We start from the raw sequence: 20,743 nt of genomic DNA, 5'->3' as shown, positions 1-20,743 counted from the left end.
AATTTTTGGAATAAGCTATGCAAATTCTAGTAAGAGTATAAACATTAATTGTGTATATTCTTTTTATTTAGGCACCTTTGTTACTAAAGTAACAGCTACAGATGCAGATGATCCAGTTTATGGAAATAGTGCCAAGCTGGTTTATAGCATTCTGGAAGGACAGCCCTACTTTTCTATTGAGCCACATACAGGTAGGTGACTGAATGGGAATCCCTGGGTTATATTTACACAAGTGACTGTGCCTCTTACGTATTTTGTATCATATACTTAAACAGGAAGCGGAAGATGTTTGTCAGTATACTGAGTTGTAACGTGTCTCACTTGTATTCCATCAGAGTGATCATGTGAAAAGACAAAGAAAAAATCTGTATTAATGATAATGGTGATGCTAATATTACAGAAGTTAGTGAAGCAAAACTGAAGATAGTGGAAGTGCCATGTGACTTATAACTGATTAGGGATTGGAAGACTTGGCCTGAGGAATTTAATGAGCATAATGTAATTTTCAATACGAGACTATAGTATTTTCAGTTTAAAAAAAGTACAGTTTAGCTTGTGAACTTTAGTGAAAATATCATGTGTTTTCATTAAAATTATTTTTCTTTCTTGATTGGATGGATCAGGGGAAAGAATGAACATGATATTGAGTGTTGATAGGAAGTTTTATTAGCTTGCATTTAGGATTACTGTATTTCTCTGTGGTTTTAAAGTCCTGAAAGTCACCTCAAAGAGCTGCCAATAAATCCATTCCCTCTTGTTTTCTGTATGTATGTTGTACTTACAGCAAATTCATTTAGTTATGTCTGAGAAGTGTTTCTTAAAGTGATTTGATGTTATTTCTTACATTCTTTCACCTGTTACTAGAAGATGTTTTTAATCACTGTGAGTCAAGCAGCTGTGATCTTCTAAGGAGAAGAAAGCTATAACTCATTTTAAAACATACAAAAAACCACCTGAATGTATATGACCATAAAGGAGTAAAGCAGGAGTAAAAATTCTTGTCCTCATGCAGAGTTACAAAAGTATGAAATAAATGCTAGGAGAAATTATTAAAAGATGCTTTTGATAGATCGAGTGTGCTAAGTTTTCTCACCAACGTTAAATAGAGTGCTCTAATACTCTTTAACACCAAGAATTTCTTTAACTCTTTCTGGTGAGATTTGCATGGGAAAAATTATTTCCTTTTCCTAGAAATGCCTTAACTTGCAGGGACTTTAGGTATGTAGTACAGGTTGATAAATATTAATAGATTAATGGAGTCATCCAGTAAAGTATTTTCTTCTGGCTTGAGGACAGCTATCCTAAATGTCAAAACAATCTCTGGAATGTGGTTCAGTATTTTATTTTACTCTGCATGTAAACCAGTTTTACAAAGAATAACTCTAGGACAACACAATGGAAAAACAGTAGCTTGTTTTAAAAATAAGTATGTCAAGAGAGTGTTAATTAGTAAAGTCCCTTAGTTCATGCTGGCTGATTTGTCACAAGTCACGTGGAAATAAAACTCCAAACATACCCCTGACCATCAAGTATCAAAATATATGATTTGGTTTTCTCTAAGATTACAAATTATTGCATGCAGTAATGACAGTAATAACTGTCTTAATTAGAGGGGGATTAACTGTAGGCTGTTTCTCAGTTTCTACTAGTGAAAGTTAGTGCTTTAACATGAGAACACATCAGTTTTTACAGAGGAGCTAAGAAGTGTATTTTCCACCTAACAGAAGTTTTTTCACTTCTTTCACACAAAAATAGCCTGAAATAAATATTCCAAATATAAAAAATTGTTTAATTTTACTCAGGTTTATTATTTGTATTGTATTAAAACCTTATGCTTAATCCAGTGAAGTAACTATTCATCACCTAGGAAAGTGATTTGCATCATGAAAGCCAGAGAAAATTCCAAAGCTTTTTGGTGAACCTGAAAATCATGATTTTTCTCCTGTTTCACTAGCATTAAATTCCCCCTCCTGCCTTAATTTCCAGTTACAAATATTCCTTTGAATAGCAGTTCAGTTACCATGAAAATGACATGTTAGTTTCTAAAGGGAATTTAATCACAAAGAATTCAACTGTGTCTTTGCCACAGTCCCTGAGTAAGTGGCTTCATATTATGGAGCTGCTTCTGAATAAGTGGTTTCAGATTCCTCATTTTTCTGGATCTATGGAGGACATCAATTATGTTCTTCTCTAAACCATTCAACTGAATGAGTTTATGTACTGAGGCTGTCTTCTGTTTCTTTGACATCTGTATGTAATGGCCTTCATCTGTAGTTTAACTGCCATGCTACTCTTACAGCTACCCACCAAACTGTTAAATCCAGAGAGTATGCAGTTGTTTCTATGATATTAGATGGACCTATCCATTGCTTGTAATGTTTTAAAATTTGCAAAATTTGTTCTTGTGTCTGAGATGTGTCTTCATTCACTTACAGAAATCTTAGCCGTAGTAAATGTTAAATTATATAGAGCCCTCCAGCATACATTTGTTTAGGATATGTAAACAATAAACATATATAAAAGTCTAGTCGTTAAGCAAACCAGATGCAAGTAGTCATGTAGAAACCGCAGCCACGTTATTATACAGGGTGAAAAAGATTGCTCTAAAACCCAGCAGAGTTGCGGTTCTTCTGAAGAGAAGTGTTGATTTCAGAAAATGTTAAGGAACTAGGCAGCCGATTTTCTTGGTAATACCAGAATTTTTGAGCAAGGGTATGATAATGTTTATTCCATATCAGAAAGAGTTTTATGGGTTGTTACATGCAATCTCAAAACACCAATAGTATTATCCTGATAGCTACAATTTTGCAGTAACTTGTGGCACTGTATACCTCACCTTTTAGAGGCAGTGGTGCATAAAACATGCACACTAGTTTAGCAGCTATATAATTTGGACAGTAGTACTGTTACCATGGATAGATAGAGTGGAAGGTGCATTTTAACAAAAAGAAAATGTCCAAAGCAAATAGAAAGTATGTAGATGTTTGATTGTTTCTTTAATTTATCCAAACGTAGCAGTGTGAAGCACCACAACCAATATTTGTTTCCTATTTGTAACTAGGCCAGGAAAACACATTATCTTACACATTTGTATGTAGTACTTGGGAACCTCAGTAAAAGTTTTCATATGGGAAGGTGTTTGGATACTATTGTGACAGTGTACAAATTAAAGCAGAACAGCTAGGTATAGTAATGTCTTACCCAAACCAAATAAAACCTGAAGGTGATCATCCAAGCATGGTAGATATTTTAAGGTTTGGAGTCTGGTTGGTTGGTTGATTTTTTTTTTTGGGGGGGTGGGGGGGGAGGGTCGGGGGAGTGTGTATATAGCTACATTCTCTCTGTAGTTACATTTCATTAGTGCCCCTGCTAAGTTGAAAGCCTTTCCAATTCATTTGGGACAGAATTGTTTCTGAACACAGATACTGTGTCTAGAATTGTGTCTTTCTCAAAATGGAATCACTATTTTAAGAAATGGGCTATGTTAAACTGATCCACTTAAGAATGTAAATATTTTCTGTCATTCATGGAAGTGTATCAAATGTTATCAGAAGTATAGCCGCTTAGAGCTGATCCACTTACTATTTTTCTAGATGACTGGCCTTTTTATAGGTTTGTTTATTAGAAATTAAGACTAGATTTAGATCTGTGCAGCTACCGTCAACAGGGCAGCCATAGATACTCTGTACTGCCTATAATTTTTTTCATTTCCTGTCTCGAAATAAAGATTGTCTGACCTTGCTGCTTTGTTTTAATCGTACACTGAGAGCTGGCCATCAGAAATAATCCTAATCATGCCTCCTGATTCCTCTCTCTTCGGTAGTACTCTGAACTCCCTCTGAAGAGGCAGAAAAGGTGTAGGATATGGCTTCACGCCTATGGTAGAAACAGTTGCTGCACCTGAGGGCAAACCTGAGGAAAGCAGTTGCTTACTCTTCTGCTTTTTTGTTCCTACTAACTTGACATTAACTAGGTGTAGTCCTTTTCTGCATCACACTCTTGGTTGAAGCTCTGACATTACTGTCAACCTCCTTGCTGAAACAATTCTATAATGCTGGGTGCACAGAAATAAGTCCTGGTAAGTGACCCATAAAACAATAATTTTCCATTACCTTAGATGAAAAATGCATATACTTTCGCAGTTCTAGTTTGCAAGTTCTTCTGTATGAGTTATAGACACATGAAAGAAAGTAATTCAGGAGTTCTTTTTCATTCACTCTGAATATGGCTTAGGGTAAATGCTTTTTTGATGGCTTGTTTTGAATATCTTTCGCTTTTTATAGGTGAATTTTAATATGACCACTGATTTGCTAGGTAGAGAGTAAATGTAAATAATATGTTACAAACATACAGATTCAGATTTTCTGAGAGGTTAACCTTACAGTGTGATGACATCAGATTAGTAATGAAACTCATGGTGAACTAAAATATATTCCATAAATCATTATCATTACATCTGACTAACTGACGCCAGGTTTCATGACTTGTGTGTATTATTTTATAAAGGTTTACAAGTTGTATGTATTCTTTCATAATCCAAATTCAGTTGGGGAAGGGGGTTCCTTAAGATTGCTAAAAGTAGCTAAAGTATACCTCTCACTTTTAAGGTTTACTGTTAGCTTTAAAATAAGATTATCATAATGGAACATAATATGAAGTGACACTGTGTTCTACAATATAGGAATGGCAGAGAAAATACATCTTCAGCTGTGTCTGACTTATTTACATTTCACATGAACTTAAATAATGTTACTCCTACACATACCTGAAATATAGTTACATGAACAAGACAATTTACACCAAATGCCCTACTGCACTGGAAAACACATTGTATTATTCAAGAATAAACCCTTACTATATATATGAAAAATAATATATTTTAAACACTGCCATCTTGGATGTGGTCATTTGGTGCAAAGCAAAAGTTCTGAGTTAGTAAAGCAGAGATGAGTAGAAAAGTCAGGAGACCTAGAAAACCAAAGACTCTCCTAATAGAATGTGGATATTTTTTTTGGAGAGTATTTTTTTTCTATACCTAGCTTTAGGTGAAAGTGCACATGCTTTAATCATCAGAGCTCTTAGTGATTTAGTATATGGCCCTTTCTGAACCAGTGTTGAACCCTGTCATTCTGAAATCAGAACAAAAATGAGTAGGCCTAGGAGGAATGAAAATGGCATTCAGCAGAAGTAAGGTTTGAATCTTTTATTTTAATTTGCAGTCTTTATTATCTTCCTCCATCTAGACCTTGAAATACAGTCCAGCAGAATAAAAACAAGTAAGGTAGTGATAGGATAGATGACAGTAACTTTTGAGTTACACACACTTTTTGATGTTACAGACTATTTCTTCTATCTAGCTGTTAATGTCCAGTTTATTACTAATGGTGTGTATCAATGATAGCACAAGCTGCCCTCAGAATACTGCATGTAGTACTGGTGAGACCCATTATCATAAAAAAGACTACTGAAATACTGAAGAAAGTTCAAAGCAGGTAGCTCAGGTGAGAAGAATATTACTTATAATGAAAGATTGGTTGAACTTAATTTGTATAAACTGAATAAGAGGTGATTAAAGGAGGATATAAAATCACTGCACAAATATTTGAGAGGTGTTAATAAAAGAGAGGCACGGGGACTGTTTCTGTAATTACTCATGGTAAAATGATAAGGTAGCATTTTCAAAGTGGAGAGAGATGTGAAAACAGTTTTGATACAGGAAGTAATCTGCAACTGTAAGGCGAAAGTAATGACCTGCTAGGAACAGAACTAACTCATGTTCAACAGAGCCTTTCTAAATAGTTCAACCTCTAGATAGTTTAGATTTAAACCCTCATGGGATTAGTGTAGAGAAAGAACTTGTTTGACATTGGTCAGAGCCTGGATTGAACTGCTGCTTTCTAGCTCCTTTTGTTAACTAGTGCTACAGTGATATCCTTGCCAATTACTACAGATTTAAAGTTAACTAAACTTTTAACTGAAATAATCTTAAGAGGCATCATCTTGGATGGGTAGATGTTGTTCTGTCTTAGCAAGTGAGGTATAGGAACTCCTTTCCTAGAGGAGAAGGCAGGTGTGTGCCACAGCATAGAAGGTAGGTCCATGAAGCCCTGATAGCAACATTCCCAAAGTAGCAGAATTGGCTCCAGCACGTGCAAGGATTTCTGGAGTTTTTACTTGGTCACTTCCATTACAGCACATTCAGCTCTGTCTTGGCAGCGTTTGGTGCACTTTGATGCAATGCTGAAAATAGAGTATATTTTCAAACTAGTATAAGCCTTTTCTTGTCATTGTGTACTGAGTATACTGTGCAGCCTTAGGAGTTGTGTTAAGGTGTTTGTACTGAGATTCTTTGGTGATTCTGAGAGTTGTCTTGGTGACAGACCATTAGGAGAGAGAGTTGTACTGGCAAACTGCTAGTGCAGCAGACCCGAGGGTCAGTCCTACAGTTCTCGGTTTTTACTTAGAAGTATAAAGTGCAAGTATTATGGATAAGGTATGTAGGATTGGGTCCTTCAATAGCAGCAAGAGGTGTCTTTCCTGATTAATAAAGGAAGTATAAAATCACTGCAGAGACGTTTGAAATGGTTATGATGGTCTGTAGTTGGTAAAGATGAGTGGCTTAAGATCAAGACAGATTGGCATTTGAAAAAAGGTGATTTCTGCTTCTAGGGTTTATCTAGTACTAGTAGTAACAAAAAAGCTGATACCACACATATTTCTTGCATTTCAGAGAAATACTTCTATCATTTTAGAAAGCTAGTGAGATAGTTAGGACTTCACCATTTTCCTCGCGCTGAGTAGGAAAACAGAGGCTACATATCTAAATAATGTGCTTCAAGAGACTGAATCCAAGAGAGGAATTTGAACTACACAGCTAGAGTTGGAAAGCATCTGAAAAAGAATCCAAGACTACATTCTGTAAAGTGTCCAGTATAATTATAGGTATTAGAGGATCATTACAAATAAAATCCTAAAGAAGCAAGGTCATAAATGTAGTGCAGAATATTTAATGCATTCATTCTCAGTTGGTGAGAGGGTGATCCTTTCACTAAGCTAGTGAAACTTGGTCCCAGGGAAAAGGGAATGGCTAGTAAGTAGAAATGAAAGCTTTTTACCCATACCATATAAACCCAGATACAAGTTCATCTGAATTAAAAAGGCACTATTATAATAGGTGTTAGCCAGTTGTATCCTATATGATATTCTTGAAGCAGAATACATGTAGTGAAAGGTAGGTAGTGTTAATTTACACACAATGACAAACTTGCAAGGTCTACTTCAGAATGAAAGCAAGATCAGAAAACACAAAAATGGTAGTAATATGGACTGAAAAAGAAAATACACTAGATTGTAGGTTACACAAGAAAACTAATAAAATTATATTCAACCTTTATCTTGCTGTTTAACAGAAAGGCAGGTAGTGCCATCTTCCCCATAAAATTTTAAAAAATAAACATGGTAATAACATATGTTCTCTGTTAGCTTCTCTCTTAAAAATACAAAAATGGCACAGAATCACTCCACATAAAATGGTATAACATAGTATTCAATTCCTCACCTAGTGAATATTTTTACTGTGGCTGATGTCTTTGATTTGAAATATATCTACATCTGAATGTAGTTTGGACAACTCCTGTAATTGATAATTTTTCTAGAAAGTTAGCCAGCTTTGCTAGAGACTACAGATATTTTTCTTGTCTTTCTTGCTAAATAAGAATCCTAAGGCATTAAAACTAAATAAGAAATTAGAATATTTGATGATAATTTTTACTAAAATTATTCTATTTTTTATGAAGCATAAATTGAATTTAAGATCGTGGATTGGTATGTCTGTATCACATCATCAAAGTACTAGATTTTTTTTTTTCATTTTGAAGAAAGTTAGTTGTGATCTATTAATTTATTAGGAATTATGGTACGGGTTTTCCACAAATCTCCAAGTGAAACTTTTTTATGGACTGTTAAAGCATCACTGAAGTCAGTGTACTTCATGGGAATACAAAGAATGCATCTCACGGCTCTGAAGAAATTACAAGATTGATATTTCAGGAGTTTGAGTCCTAAATGACTGTTATATTTAATAAGAATCTGCACCAAGATTTTAGCACAGAAGGGAGATCAAAGCAATTACTTAGCTCTTCCAAAATGAAGAAGAGAAAGTTCCAAAGTATGCATGTTGAAATAGCAGGAAGTCTTCATCAGAATGTGTGAGATGAATGAGATGTTTTAAGAAAGGCTTTTCAGGGCCAGATTCCAATTTTGCATAGTGCTTGTTTGGTTTTGTTCCATGTTCTCAATTATTATTATCTGTAGTTTTATAGTATTACCATAAAGAGATCCTTAAAAAAATGGAGAGGAAGGTGAAAAGTGAAAACAAGATCCTTATTTCTATTGTTCCTTTTGCTTCTCTTCTTTCTTTTCATCAGCTGTAGCCTCTGACACATTGCTTCTTTTCCCTTCATCTTTTTCAGTGTGAGACAGCGTATATTCTTCCAAATAGGTTTTTGAAAGTAGTCCACAGGGGTGCATTTTAACCGATTCAAGTTGTGAGGCAGATTGTGCAAATTGCTCAGTGTGTGCATTTAGGACCACTGTAAAAGTAAATCCCATTCTGCAGCTGTTTTATTTGCTATTGAGCAGTGTGACACCAATAGCTGTTTAGGAAAAGCAACTCAGCCAAAAAGAAAAAAAAAAGGTACTTCCAATGTTAGGGGTGTTTTCATTCTTTGAAGAAATAGATTACTTCTTGATTTCTTTACCTTCCAACTCACTTCCTGATGCTTCCAGCTTTAGTCAGAGGATCTGTAGCCAAGTTATGATGCAGGTATCTGGTCAGTGGTTGTACTGCACGTCCATTGGTTGTTTTCACAGGACTAAGGTTTGAAAAATATTTTAGAGCACATAGAGATGAAGCCTTATCTTAGACAATATGGAGGGAAGGGACCTCAAGTGAGAATGCAGTGAGCTCCCTTGCCCCAGAAAAAGGATCAGGCTTATCCCTTCTCATTCTTGACAGATGTTACTCTGATAGGTTCTTAAAAACTTCCAGTAATGGAAATACTACAAATTCTACAGGCAACCTTCTCTCTCAGTACTTACCTTCTCTGTTAGAAAGTGTTCCCCTAATGTTTAACTGAAGTCTCTCTTGCTGCAATTTAAACTCATTTTGTGGTTTATATTTTAGGCCCATCATTTCTTCTCTTATCCCCAGTGGAAAAGGAGAGTAGCTCACAGTAATTTTTACATATTTGGCTGTAAAGTGTTTCCTCATGCTTCCCTAACTATATAAACCGATTTTTTTTTTTTTTTTTTTTTCAAAACTAGACACACTGTTCCAGCTGCAGTCTTACCAGTATGAGTGAACAGGAAGGATTATTTCACAGTTCTTCCATATAATATACTGGCTAATATACCAGGAAATGTTTGAGCATTTTTATCTGTAAAATGCTGTTGACTCATATTCAGCTCATTTTGACTCCACATTCTTTCCTGTCTTGTGAGTCATCTGCTCTATTGTAATCGTGAAGTTAATTGTTTCACCCACACAAAATACATTTTGCTTGCCAAATTGAGTTGCATCCTGCTTTTTTAGACTATCCAATTTGTCAAAATGGTTTTGAACTCTAATCCTGTTCTTCCAGTACTTGCTCTCAACTTTGTGTCATCTGAAAGGCTTCATTTCATAATTTCTTACTGTCTTCCATCATTCAGGAGATATTGAATGATAATAGAAGCAGAACAAACCCTATGAACCACTTCATCTATCTATCCACTTTGATAGTAAACCATTGATAACAGTTCTGAATACAGTCTTCTAACAGACATCTACTTGCCTTACATTAGTTTACGGTAATTCTCATCCTTCGCTTTTAAACTACTCTCCTGTTTGGCACATATCATTTTCATCCATCATAGCATGCTCAAAATGATTATGTTTTTATTCTTGATTTGTTTCTGGGTTGAATTGAAGTGGAGCAGGTTGAATGCTCAATGAGTTAATGTTCTGTGTGCTGTATGCATATTAGTATTTGGTGAGACTGAATTGTTTTCTAAAAATAGCTTAAAAGTTTCAGTACTTCCTGTGAGCCCAGCGTGGGAACTGGTGAATAAAGCAAAAGAACAAATAAATATCCTTGAAATTCTCTATGCATAACTCTCTTTGTCTTTGTCTCGATCACATTACTTAGGTGAGGATGGAGCCTTTTTGTGTTTATTAATTTGCCTCATAAGAGATACTGACAATTCTCTCTTGCTGACCTCTATTCTATAGCTTCTAAATTAGAAATACTGGTGGTAACAATCAGCCTATGTCATTTGGATATATTTGATGTTTAAAAACCTTCGGTTCCTCTTGTAGTAATTAAAACAGTAAACTTTTTAGCTTTTTATTGTGTTTCAAATTGAAGCTTGATTTTTGTCTTTGAATCTTAGCTTCTGGCAAATGGTTTATGGGATTAGACAGCAGATAGAAATATGTATAAAACTATTAAAATAACCGGTTGTGTTAGTATCGTTATACAGAAAGAAAAACCTAAGTTTTACATCTTAAAAGTCAGAAACTGTAATTCTGATTTAGGCACTTTTTAAGGTATTTAATCTTCCTGATATCTTTCAAACCATAGACAAGGGCTAAACTGTTCTATACATTAAGAAAGAAATTAAAATACATGTCTAGGAAAAATCATCACTTTATTGAAATAATTAACTTGTCTCAGAGGAAACTGCAGATTACAAAATGTGGCATCTTGTACAAGTCATCTGTAGGCTAGACTTAACTACATAAATTATGTTTAAAAAAAAAAAACAACAAGGGAAACCGCCTAAAAATAATAATGGAGAAAAACCTTATGGTAGGCTTAATACAAAAGCCATTGAAGTAAGGTTTCACTGATCTTTGGATCAGCTCTATTAGTGAAAAAAAGTAATGTGGACCAAATTCTGATACCCTAAGTTTGCATTAGCATTCTTTTTGTGAGTCATCTCATTTATAATAATAGAATTTTTTGTGGAATGCATCATTATTATTCCTAAATAGTAAACCAATCAGTCCAAACCAGTAACAACTGTCAAATGCTTTTAGAAATAAATATCATTTACTCTCCTTACCCAGGCTGCAATGAAGGTCCTACTCCTTTCCTGAATGTATTCTGCGCCTATCACACCTGATAAACGTTTATTATTATCTTCTGGGTTTTACTGTTCCCTTGTCTTCATTCAAAAAATTCAACAGAAGCATATTCTTCAGTGTTTTGCAAAGTAACATGTTCTCTCCTATAGATGGTATAGAATAGTTAAATTACATGAATGTTGTACTTCAGGGCTGCTCCACTGGTTTTGCAAGAACTGGATTAGATTGTATTTGTCAGGGTCCTGAGCACAACCTCCTTCAAGGAGTTTAGCTGGTTAAGTTTAGAAGTGTAGCTGGCTGCGTCCAAGGTCGGCTCCTTTGCTGATATGGGCTGTTGTGAAGAAAGCTTCATGCAGGGGCTGCTCTCCTTTTCCTTGGGAGCTGAGGCTCTACTGCTGGCCCCCGGCTGTGCTACATCTGCGCCAGGTCTTGTATTTTCTCGGTTCTGACCTAGATCCAGACCCTCAGCTGGGTTTCCTGGCCTGGCCTCAGACCTACCTTGTTGCTATGGTCTTGCTGGGTGATTGTCAGACTGTGGCTTGGCATGGCCACTGTCTCTGGATCTGAGTGGGACCCTGACTTGCCACTCTGCAGTCAGGCTCCTTGTTGGTGAGGTCGCTGCTCCTGCCTGCCTTCTTTCCACACTGCTCCCAACTCACCTTTAACTGCAGTGCAGCTGGCCTCACTGCTTCTAATTCCACTTACACATGTTGGAATGAAAAATCACTGATTACGTATCGAGTTCCTTGAGAGCAAGAAATCACTCTGGCTTGGCAGTTGCAGACATAAGATAGAGGTTTCATTTTCATCCAGAATTATATTTATAAAATATGTAAGACAACAACCCAAAATATTTTATGGAAATCATTTACAAAAATGTAGCAAGACTGCTATTATGTTATGTTCGGTGGTTTATGTAGCAAGCATATTGCTTAATTCTAAATGCCTTACACCACCTTGCTCTTAGCTTGGTCCTGTACTCAGTCAAGAAAAGAAGGTCTTATCAGATTCTTAGTATTACTATATTAAAGATAAATCAATTGCAAAGTTTACTAAAATGCATCTCTATTAATGATAAAGACCAGGAACATTTCTTTGTTCACCATAGATACATGAATAGATAATCTCAGCATTTCAGCCAGAGTGTCATTTCTAAGAAGCTTATTTAATAGAAACTATCCCATGTGAAAGAAAAAGAACTGTTTGAAGTCTCCACAGCTATGCTAGTCCCAATAGAGAAATCAAAACTAACAGATTGCAATTAGTATTGATTGACATATAAAAACTCCTGACAATACTTAACAAAGAACAGGTAAAAAAAAAAAATAGCGTGAGAGCTAATGAAATGCATGATCAGGCCCAGCAACAGGTACGTATGGTCCAGGGTGTGAACTTGTCCACTCTATTCAACATGCAAATCTTAACAAATATACAGTACAATATAGAATTCTTGCCTTCTTTTTTGAATAAGTTTCAAAGACTTGGTGAGTTACTGTCAATGTCTGCCCATAAACTGTGTCCTTCAGCTCTGTAAGTACAGGCCCATGAAAAGAGACACTCTTCTTAATGCCTCATAAGAACCCTCAAGCACTGTAGTTTAAAGGAACCACTGCAATGGTGGATTCAATTCCCCTCAGCAGTCTTACACTTCACTTAACCACTAAGATAATTCAGTAACTTGAACTTTGTGCTCTGTTTTCACAGACAAATTATTTTTTTTTTAAATAGAATTCAAAAACAGGATTAAAAGTTTAAAAAAAGCCATATTTCAATTTAACATTTAGAGTTGTTTTTCCTAGGTTTAATGGGACTTCTTTAGTTGATTCTTACCTTTTTATTATGATGGACATTACTAGACTGTGATGAACACCATTTAAATTTACCATTAAACATTTAGCATTGAACTTTCCATACTGAATGTTGTGAATATAATAGCACATTACAGGTGGAGAAGTTTTGGAAAGAAAAATAGATTTTCTTATTTCTTCTGTAGATGTCCATGAAATATGTAGGAGTTTGAAGTGGATCTGGCCCTGTATTTAACTGGACTGTCCCTTGCAGATACCTTCCTGCTAGCTCACTGACATTTTATATTTTGATATACTACAGATCATTTTACTTCTCTATCTTTAAAAACTTCTAATAAAGTAGGTGATTGCAATTTACTGAGATCATTGTCCAACAAGTGACCATCCTAGAGTAGGAACAATGCAGTGGCTTTGGGAGTTTGCAGTACTGGTGACTATGCTGAAAGACATACTGAAAGACATGCTGTCATTCTCCAGTAGACGTTTAGCACTCAATTTAGGACTTAGGGGAACAACTGTAGCCTGCATTATATACAAGAGCAGATTAAATAATGGGTTTTGTTTTAAAATATTTGAAACAATCTGACAGATACCATTAACAGTGTTTACAGATTAAGCTTACTATGTGGTTGTCTTCTGTTTGTGAATTCTGTGGAGAAACAATGGATTTCTGTGGGAGGTAGGACAGAAACCAAAAAGTTTATCAGGAAAAAAATGTAAAAATTAATATATATTGCACGTATGATTAGTTCTTGGGTTTTGGACCACAATTTCATTTCACTTTTAATTAAACCAAGGTAGGTGGCCTCTAATACACTTTTCTGAAAATCTCAAATTTCTCTTTATCCTTGGTACTAAGAGGCGACTTAACTGGCCCTTTAGCAGTTCAATTTTTACACCAATATTTATATGTATCCATAAAAACAGCTGCAAAACTGAATTTGGGTCTGTACCTGACTTTTTCCCCCCCCCCATTATTGTAGCTATAATTAAAACAGCTCTTCCCAACATGGACAGAGAAGCCAAAGAAGAATACTTTGTGGTCATCCAAGCAAAGGACATGGGAGGACATATGGGTGGACTCTCTGGAACTACAACGGTGACAATTACACTCACTGATGTTAATGACAATCCTCCTAAGTTTGCACAGAGTAAGTGCCATTATGTGTATGTGTTCTCCTATATAAGAAAGTAATACAGTGCTTTTTTTTTTTTTTAATCAAGAGCTTTTTTTAATCATCATATTGTCTGGGTTTGTAATGTAATTTAAAAATATGTAGCTGCTACTAGAGAAAGATTAATAGTCCTTTGCCTGATTAAGAGCTTAGGAAAGAGGGAATTACATCCACAACAGTGTACACAGCTCTCTGTCTTCCTTTTTACCCCTCTTACAGCCACACAAAAGGGCTTGGGGACTTTTTTTTTTCATATATTTATTTGCTTTCAGTACAGTTGTTTCAAAGTGCTATTGTAGTTGCTGTTATATGTGTTTCCATCTCATGTAGACAAGTGACACCACCAGTAAAAGACATATATAACTGATAAAAGAAATAAAGGTTTGATTAATTAGGTAATATTGAAGAAAATAAAGAAAATAAGTCTGAGTCTAGATAATTGTTGATCTTTAATTCAAAATCCATATTTACTACTGTGGTTCCAATGGATATCTTGCTGGGCTAGGTTAAAATGATTTGGCATCCTGCTGAGATTCTCTACAAGCTTTGTAGTCTATTTCAAAGATGAAGACAAAAAGAAAAAAGAAGAGGGAAGAGTATAATGACTGGATTGATTTTATTTGGAACAGGTGCAATCTAACGCACTATCAGAAACTTACCTTTTTAGCCAGCTTGTTCTGAAAAAACTAAAGTTGTAAGGTATGAAGAGTCTGTTTTGGTGTTGGAGAATGTTCACATCTAGACTTTGCATCATTTTTACTTTATTAGAAGCATGTTTTTCTAAGAAGGCACTTATGCACCCAATGTAAAATTAATTCTTTTCCACATATGTATGACTTGAAATCCACTTCTGCCCTGTTCTGAAGACACAGAGTGAAATGGGTTTGTCCTCATACTCAGCATGTGATAAATACTCTCCTATAGTCTCTCCTATAGTCTAGAAAATGCACAGAGAAAATATAAAATAAATAAGCAGAGGTAAAAGCTTATTTGAAAAATATATATATTATTATCTCCTCTTAGTGGTTTTTAACAGATAAGCACGCTGTGCACAAGAAAAGGTTTTCTCTCGTAAAATAAGAAATGCATAAATTTTTTACTTCATATCACATTGCATTGCTTGCACTTGTGTAGTAGTGTTTTCCAACATATGATGACAATTTCCCTGATAATGTAAACATCTATGGCTGAACCATATCACCAGAATGCAGAGGGACGTTTCTTTTATACCTGCAATGTACTGTAGCTCTAACTCAGTGACTACAGATCTTTTCCCAGCTTACCTGGCTTTTATATTTGTATCAGCACTTTCTGTCTCAAAAAGCCTTATCCTGCCAGTATGAAAAAAGCTGATCAGAAAACCAGCCCCACAACTGGTACTAATTGGTACATTTGCTGGAGGTCTCAGCAGGAAGCACAGGAGTGAATGCATATGGAGATGGAGCTGTACTTCCCTGTGCCGTGTACTCCTCTCTGTTCTCCTGTAGTTTGGATACAGTCACACACTAACTGGGTAGCATGAGGAACACTGCATCACAGATTCCGGAAATATATTTTCTCTATGGAAAATGTAGATTAGTTTTCCTTCAGCAGAGAGCGAGTTGCTGTCTTTTAAGCTGTTACAGCTAGCGCATTCCAGTGCAGAATTCAAGCTACCATCTAGGAATAACCACCTTGCTATAACACTGATCATTATGCAACTTCATTAGAAAAAAATCTGCATGTACTATAACTTTGTATTATGTATATATTGCATTTAATGAGGATGAGCCATAGTAAATATTGTAACTGGATGTTATTGCAAATTCTGCCTTTTAAAACTAAGTATTCATAGCATGCTGCCTAGCATTACAGATTAGTCATGACTCTGGCCTTATACAAGAGCTGATCAAGTCTTTAATATTTTTTTACACCGTTGAAGCACGGTTTGTGTTTGCCTGGAAAGGAAAATAAGAAAGGATCAAACTTACAATAGAGCCTAACCAGAATGAAATAGAAATTCATAAGATGTAATACATGCTGCTTTCACAATAAATTGTAATGAACTCAGAAAGCAGTGTGTTTTATCGGTTTATTGTTTCCAGGCAGGACAGAAATGTATATTTATGGTTTGATTTCAAAGAGTGTTAACCTCCTGGGTTTTAGAAATGAAAAAGATGAACTTTCACTACTTCTATGATCTCTTTGAAATAATTTTAGAGGCATTTTATTAGTCAGAAGTTTTAAACCTGGCAGTTTACTATTGGATTTTACTGAGAAGAACTGTGCACTGCTGTGATAACCAAGGGTTTTCAAAGATGCGTAATGTGGATTTTTGGTCAGCTCTGCACTATGACATCTTGACAGGACAATTCATAATTCTTGAGAGCGATTTGTGTAAAAGAGTCATCTGCATCATAATAAATTTTTTTTACAACAGTTTGTAAACTATCTTAATAAATCTGAGAGAAAAATACCAACTTAAAAATGCAATCAACTGTGTCTGGAGATTCAGACCACAAAGTGTGGACAGCAGTATAAATTATGAACACACAATTTAGTCTCCTGAGGCCCTTGATTGCTTTGGCTGCTCATTGTTTGTGAGCCATTATGAATATTATTAGGACTCTTGATGATCTCCAAATTATCTCTTAATAATTTAGCCTAGAAACATTAAAGAAAAAAAATATTTCACTTTGGGACAGACTATAAGTACAGCTAATATATGTATTTGTGAATTCCTTACAGTTTCCTTCCTGCTTTCAACTGTTGCTACTGCAGTCAGCCTACAAACACTTAAAGCAGCAATTCCAGAACATTTTGTTTTAAGAAAACTACTAGCTGCACAGAACAGTAAAAACTGCATGTTGTCTTAGAACAACTCTGAGGACAGAACAAGTCCAGAACCCTTTGTCAAAATCTGTTTTAATTGTCTCATTTGCTAACCTTGAATTCCTTTTGACTATTTTATCTACTAAATAGCACTGCAATTGATCAGACCACTTATTAACCATAGCTGCAATAAGTGTGAATTATCAAGAGGTAAAAAAATAGGCACTCCATAAAGAATTTTTGATGTAAAGCATGCATGTGTCTTCTGTTTCTCAGAGCACTGTTAAGAACTGGGATATACAATAGTAAAATGGGTATTTTGAGTTTTCTATTAATAAAATGCTTACCTAAAATAATCTGTTACAAGTTCTAAGTAGATTTTTGACACTGCTTAGGTCAGAAGGTTTGAAGCAAGTATTACAAAAAATAAAAATGCTAACAATTTGAATAGCACTTTCTAGGGAATTTTAGTCTAACCCTAACCAATACAGTAATGATCGCTATGAAAAGTTATTGTTTCTTTTAAAACATAAATTTTGAGAGTTTCCTTGAATGTTTCTTAATTAGTTTCTGATCACAAAAGGAAGTGGAAGGTGTTATACAAACAAAATCAAATTAAAAGGGTTAAAAAAGTAATAAAAATCTGAAATTGAATAAGGCATCTTTAAGGTATTAGACTAGTTTTCTACAGAGTAAAAGCCAAAGTTTCATAGTTGAATTCTAACTATGTCTGTAAATAAAATTATAAGTTCAGCAGTGTTTGCAGCAGAGAATGATGCATACTTTCAGTGTTGAAAGTAGCTTAATATTTATGTTTGCCAACACTAAGGATCCCTGCAAGGAAGAAGCAGGGTACTACTGTAATGAAAAGAACATTCACCATTCAGTAAACTGAATATTCCTGTATAAGAAATGTGTTTTGCTGCTCTAAGTAACTTGTGTAAATGTGGTTTGTATCAGTTGCACATCTCAAGAGTTTGCACTGGGGAAGTATAAACAAATTAAGAGCACACGAGAGATACTGGAATCAGGTGTAATGTTTAGTCTTTTCCTCTTATTTGTAAGGTCTGTATCACTTCTCAGTAATGGAAGATGTTGCTCTTGGTGAACCAATAGGAAGGGTGAAAGCAAATGACCTGGATATTGGAGAAAATGCTAAATCATCCTATGATATTATTGAAGGAGATGGAATGGATATATTTGAAATTACTACAGATGCCCAAACTCAGGACGGCATTATTAGAGTGAGAAAGGTAAATGATATCTCTGTTTAAAAAAATGTTTATTGTACATAAAACTACCCAGTCAGACTTTACTCTGTGAGAAGATGCTGGATTTCCAAGAATTCTTTTATCTATGGATGAGGTGTCAAGCCAGTGAAGCGATAAAAAAGGGATGTATTAGCCATGTCCCTCAAAATCGCCATTTAGGTGACAACTGGAAGTATTTTCAGTGCTGGGACTGTGTTAATCTTATCTGGGCTTCCCCATGGTCAAATCATACAGGTTTTGCTTCCTTGGTTCCAAAGGAGAAGAGTAGATTAGAATCTGCTTTGTTGCTAGTGTAAACTTCCATGAAATCTTGTCTGAGTATTCCATCAGATACCTTTTCTCTATTATTTGATTTGCTGTATAGCTGGTCAAATACTGTTCAGAGAAAAAAAAAAAAAAAAGATAATATATTATTTAAATTACCCGATGTGCGAGAGGCTTAGTCTTCCACCTTTTCTCATGTTGAACTCTCTTTGCCCAATGAATAGCGATTCAGTGAACCTTATCAAGGAGATCAGTAGTGTTTCACATGAGAAGTACCAAATCTGGGCTCTAAAGAAGGCTACAAGTCTATTACCTTCTCTGTGCTTATACAGTCTTGATGTATGCAAGATGAGGTATTTGCATGTACGCAACAGATGGACCACCCAATTATATACAGAAATATGGGGAAAGACAGCATATCTATAACAAAACTTGGCTAGTAAAGTCAATGAAACATCACTTGCAGATTTAATTTTCATTATTTTCTGGGGAAGGAGAAGAGAGCTGATTCTCATGCTGTTTTCCAAAAAAGGATATGAATATAACTTATAACACTGGCATGGAAGGTTTAAAATATGTAGCGTAGACCACTCTAAATGAATCTTTGTGGTTTGGTTGTTTTTTTTAAATGCAAAACATGACATTCCAATGAAAAAAAGAAGAATCCAGTGAGTACAGGTAATTAATATTCAACTTGTACCTGTAATTAAAGAGGTCAGGCAGAGTAGCTGTTAAAAGTTTGTATTTTTTATTTCTCAGTGAGTAGATCAGCACTGTAGATGTATAATAAAAATATATATTTATCTAAATGTAGATCTGTTTTCCTAAAGAGAAAATTATGATATATACCCCTGGTCTTCCTTAGTGTTATTTATTGTATGCTGTGGCCTCTTTTGTAAACTAAGGCAATTAGCCTTTTGCCCCAGTTCCCTTGGCTTTATTTCATAACTGAGTCTCTAACATAATGTTGTTTCATACATTCATTTTGACAGCAATAATCATTTTGGTTCTACTACAGTAGATGATGTATGGAGGGTACTGCTCACCAACAGATTTTCTCCAGCATAAATTCATGGGTTTTAGACAATGCAGAGTAAATTTTCAATATGATATTCTGATTAAGCATGACTAAATGTATTGGGGTGCTGTCATTTCTGTAAAGCATATGAAAAGCAATTGAAAAAATGATACAGGAGCTATGATTGGCAAATTGTGAATATGCTGATTTATAAATCACCATTCATAATTACAAAAGCTTACTAATTTAAGAGCTGCTAAAGAAGCAAGGTTTTTTCATGTTTACTAGAATTTGTGAGAAAGAGCAAATCCCATTAGAGTTTGATTCATACCTGAGAAAAATCAACAAAATTTGAAAGTATACATATTGAAGGCTTTGACAGACTTCCTGAAGGTTCCTATTTGTGTTGTTGCTGGTATTTGCATTGCAGATTCAGAGTTTCTATGTCCTTTTCTTTTTATCCATGGGACATTGTAATGCAAATCTTAATATCTTTCCAATGCTTGGCAATTTGCATCTTTGAAATTTGAATCATTGTGAGACACAAGAGAATTATATAGTGAATATACTGATGTGCTTCAAGACACAAACTTGAATCTCCTATAATGAAAAATTCTAATATTCAGAAGTGTCACAGATTTGGTTTTTATTTGGTATTTCAATCCTTTAACTCCACTGTGTTTTCATCTTTTATGTTTTAATATGGAGCTGTAAAATAGTAAAAACAGTGGTGATATGGCAGGTATATTGATAGAATAAAGCAATCGGTTTCATGTTTCTGTATCTGAAAAAAAAAAAAAAAGGTACAGAAAGAGGAATTGCTACAGTTTTAAGAAATTCCTAAGAGATGTCTACCTCATTTACCCTTATAAACAGAAATGCAGAGTTACCTGAAGTGCAATACTATTGAAGTACTTTCTTATATGATTAGCTCTACATTTTTCCACATAATGCCACTCATGTCCAACAAATAATAATTGCAAGTTCTCACATTGTTCTGGAAGTAATAAAATATTTATACTTTGTGGAGCTAGTATAAATTTTTTTCTTATCTCCAACTAACAAAGCACTGATTAAGTGCATGATTAGTATGCAAGTCATGTCATCACCAACAAATTTGTAGTATTTATCTGATATGTAATTGTAGTGGTATAATTCATGAGAGACAATATTTTGGTAAATTTCTTGTGAAAAGCAAGAAAGCAAAGTCTTGTTTTCTCTGAGGCTGGTTAATAAACAGATATCAATATATGCCTAGAAAATTTGCA

General features: G+C 34.9%; 1 protein-coding gene across 4 annotated transcripts in view; it reads left to right on the top strand.

The window, feature by feature from the left end:
* The window catches only part of CDH8 (cadherin 8), a 244,333-nt gene that overhangs the window by 161,917 nt on the left and 61,673 nt on the right, over positions 1-20,743 (top strand). For all 4 annotated transcript variants that reach the window (XR_012625090.1, XM_074839548.1, XM_074839549.1 and 1 more), the window contains 3 exons: positions 72-191; positions 13,920-14,087; positions 17,988-18,175. Coding sequence is in view for 3 of the 4 variants with exons in the window: in XM_074839548.1 (XP_074695649.1) it covers positions 72-191; positions 13,920-14,087; positions 17,988-18,175 (476 nt within the window). In the remaining variant the exon portion in view is untranslated. The remainder of the gene's footprint in view (positions 1-71; positions 192-13,919; positions 14,088-17,987; positions 18,176-20,743) is intronic.

The sequence above is a fragment of the Strix aluco genome, chromosome 14 (genome assembly GCF_031877795.1).
Source record: "Strix aluco isolate bStrAlu1 chromosome 14, bStrAlu1.hap1, whole genome shotgun sequence".
Lineage (NCBI taxonomy): Eukaryota > Metazoa > Chordata > Aves > Strigiformes > Strigidae > Strix > Strix aluco.
Note: the sequence above shows the minus strand (reverse complement) of the source record. Positions and strands in the feature narration are given on the sequence as shown.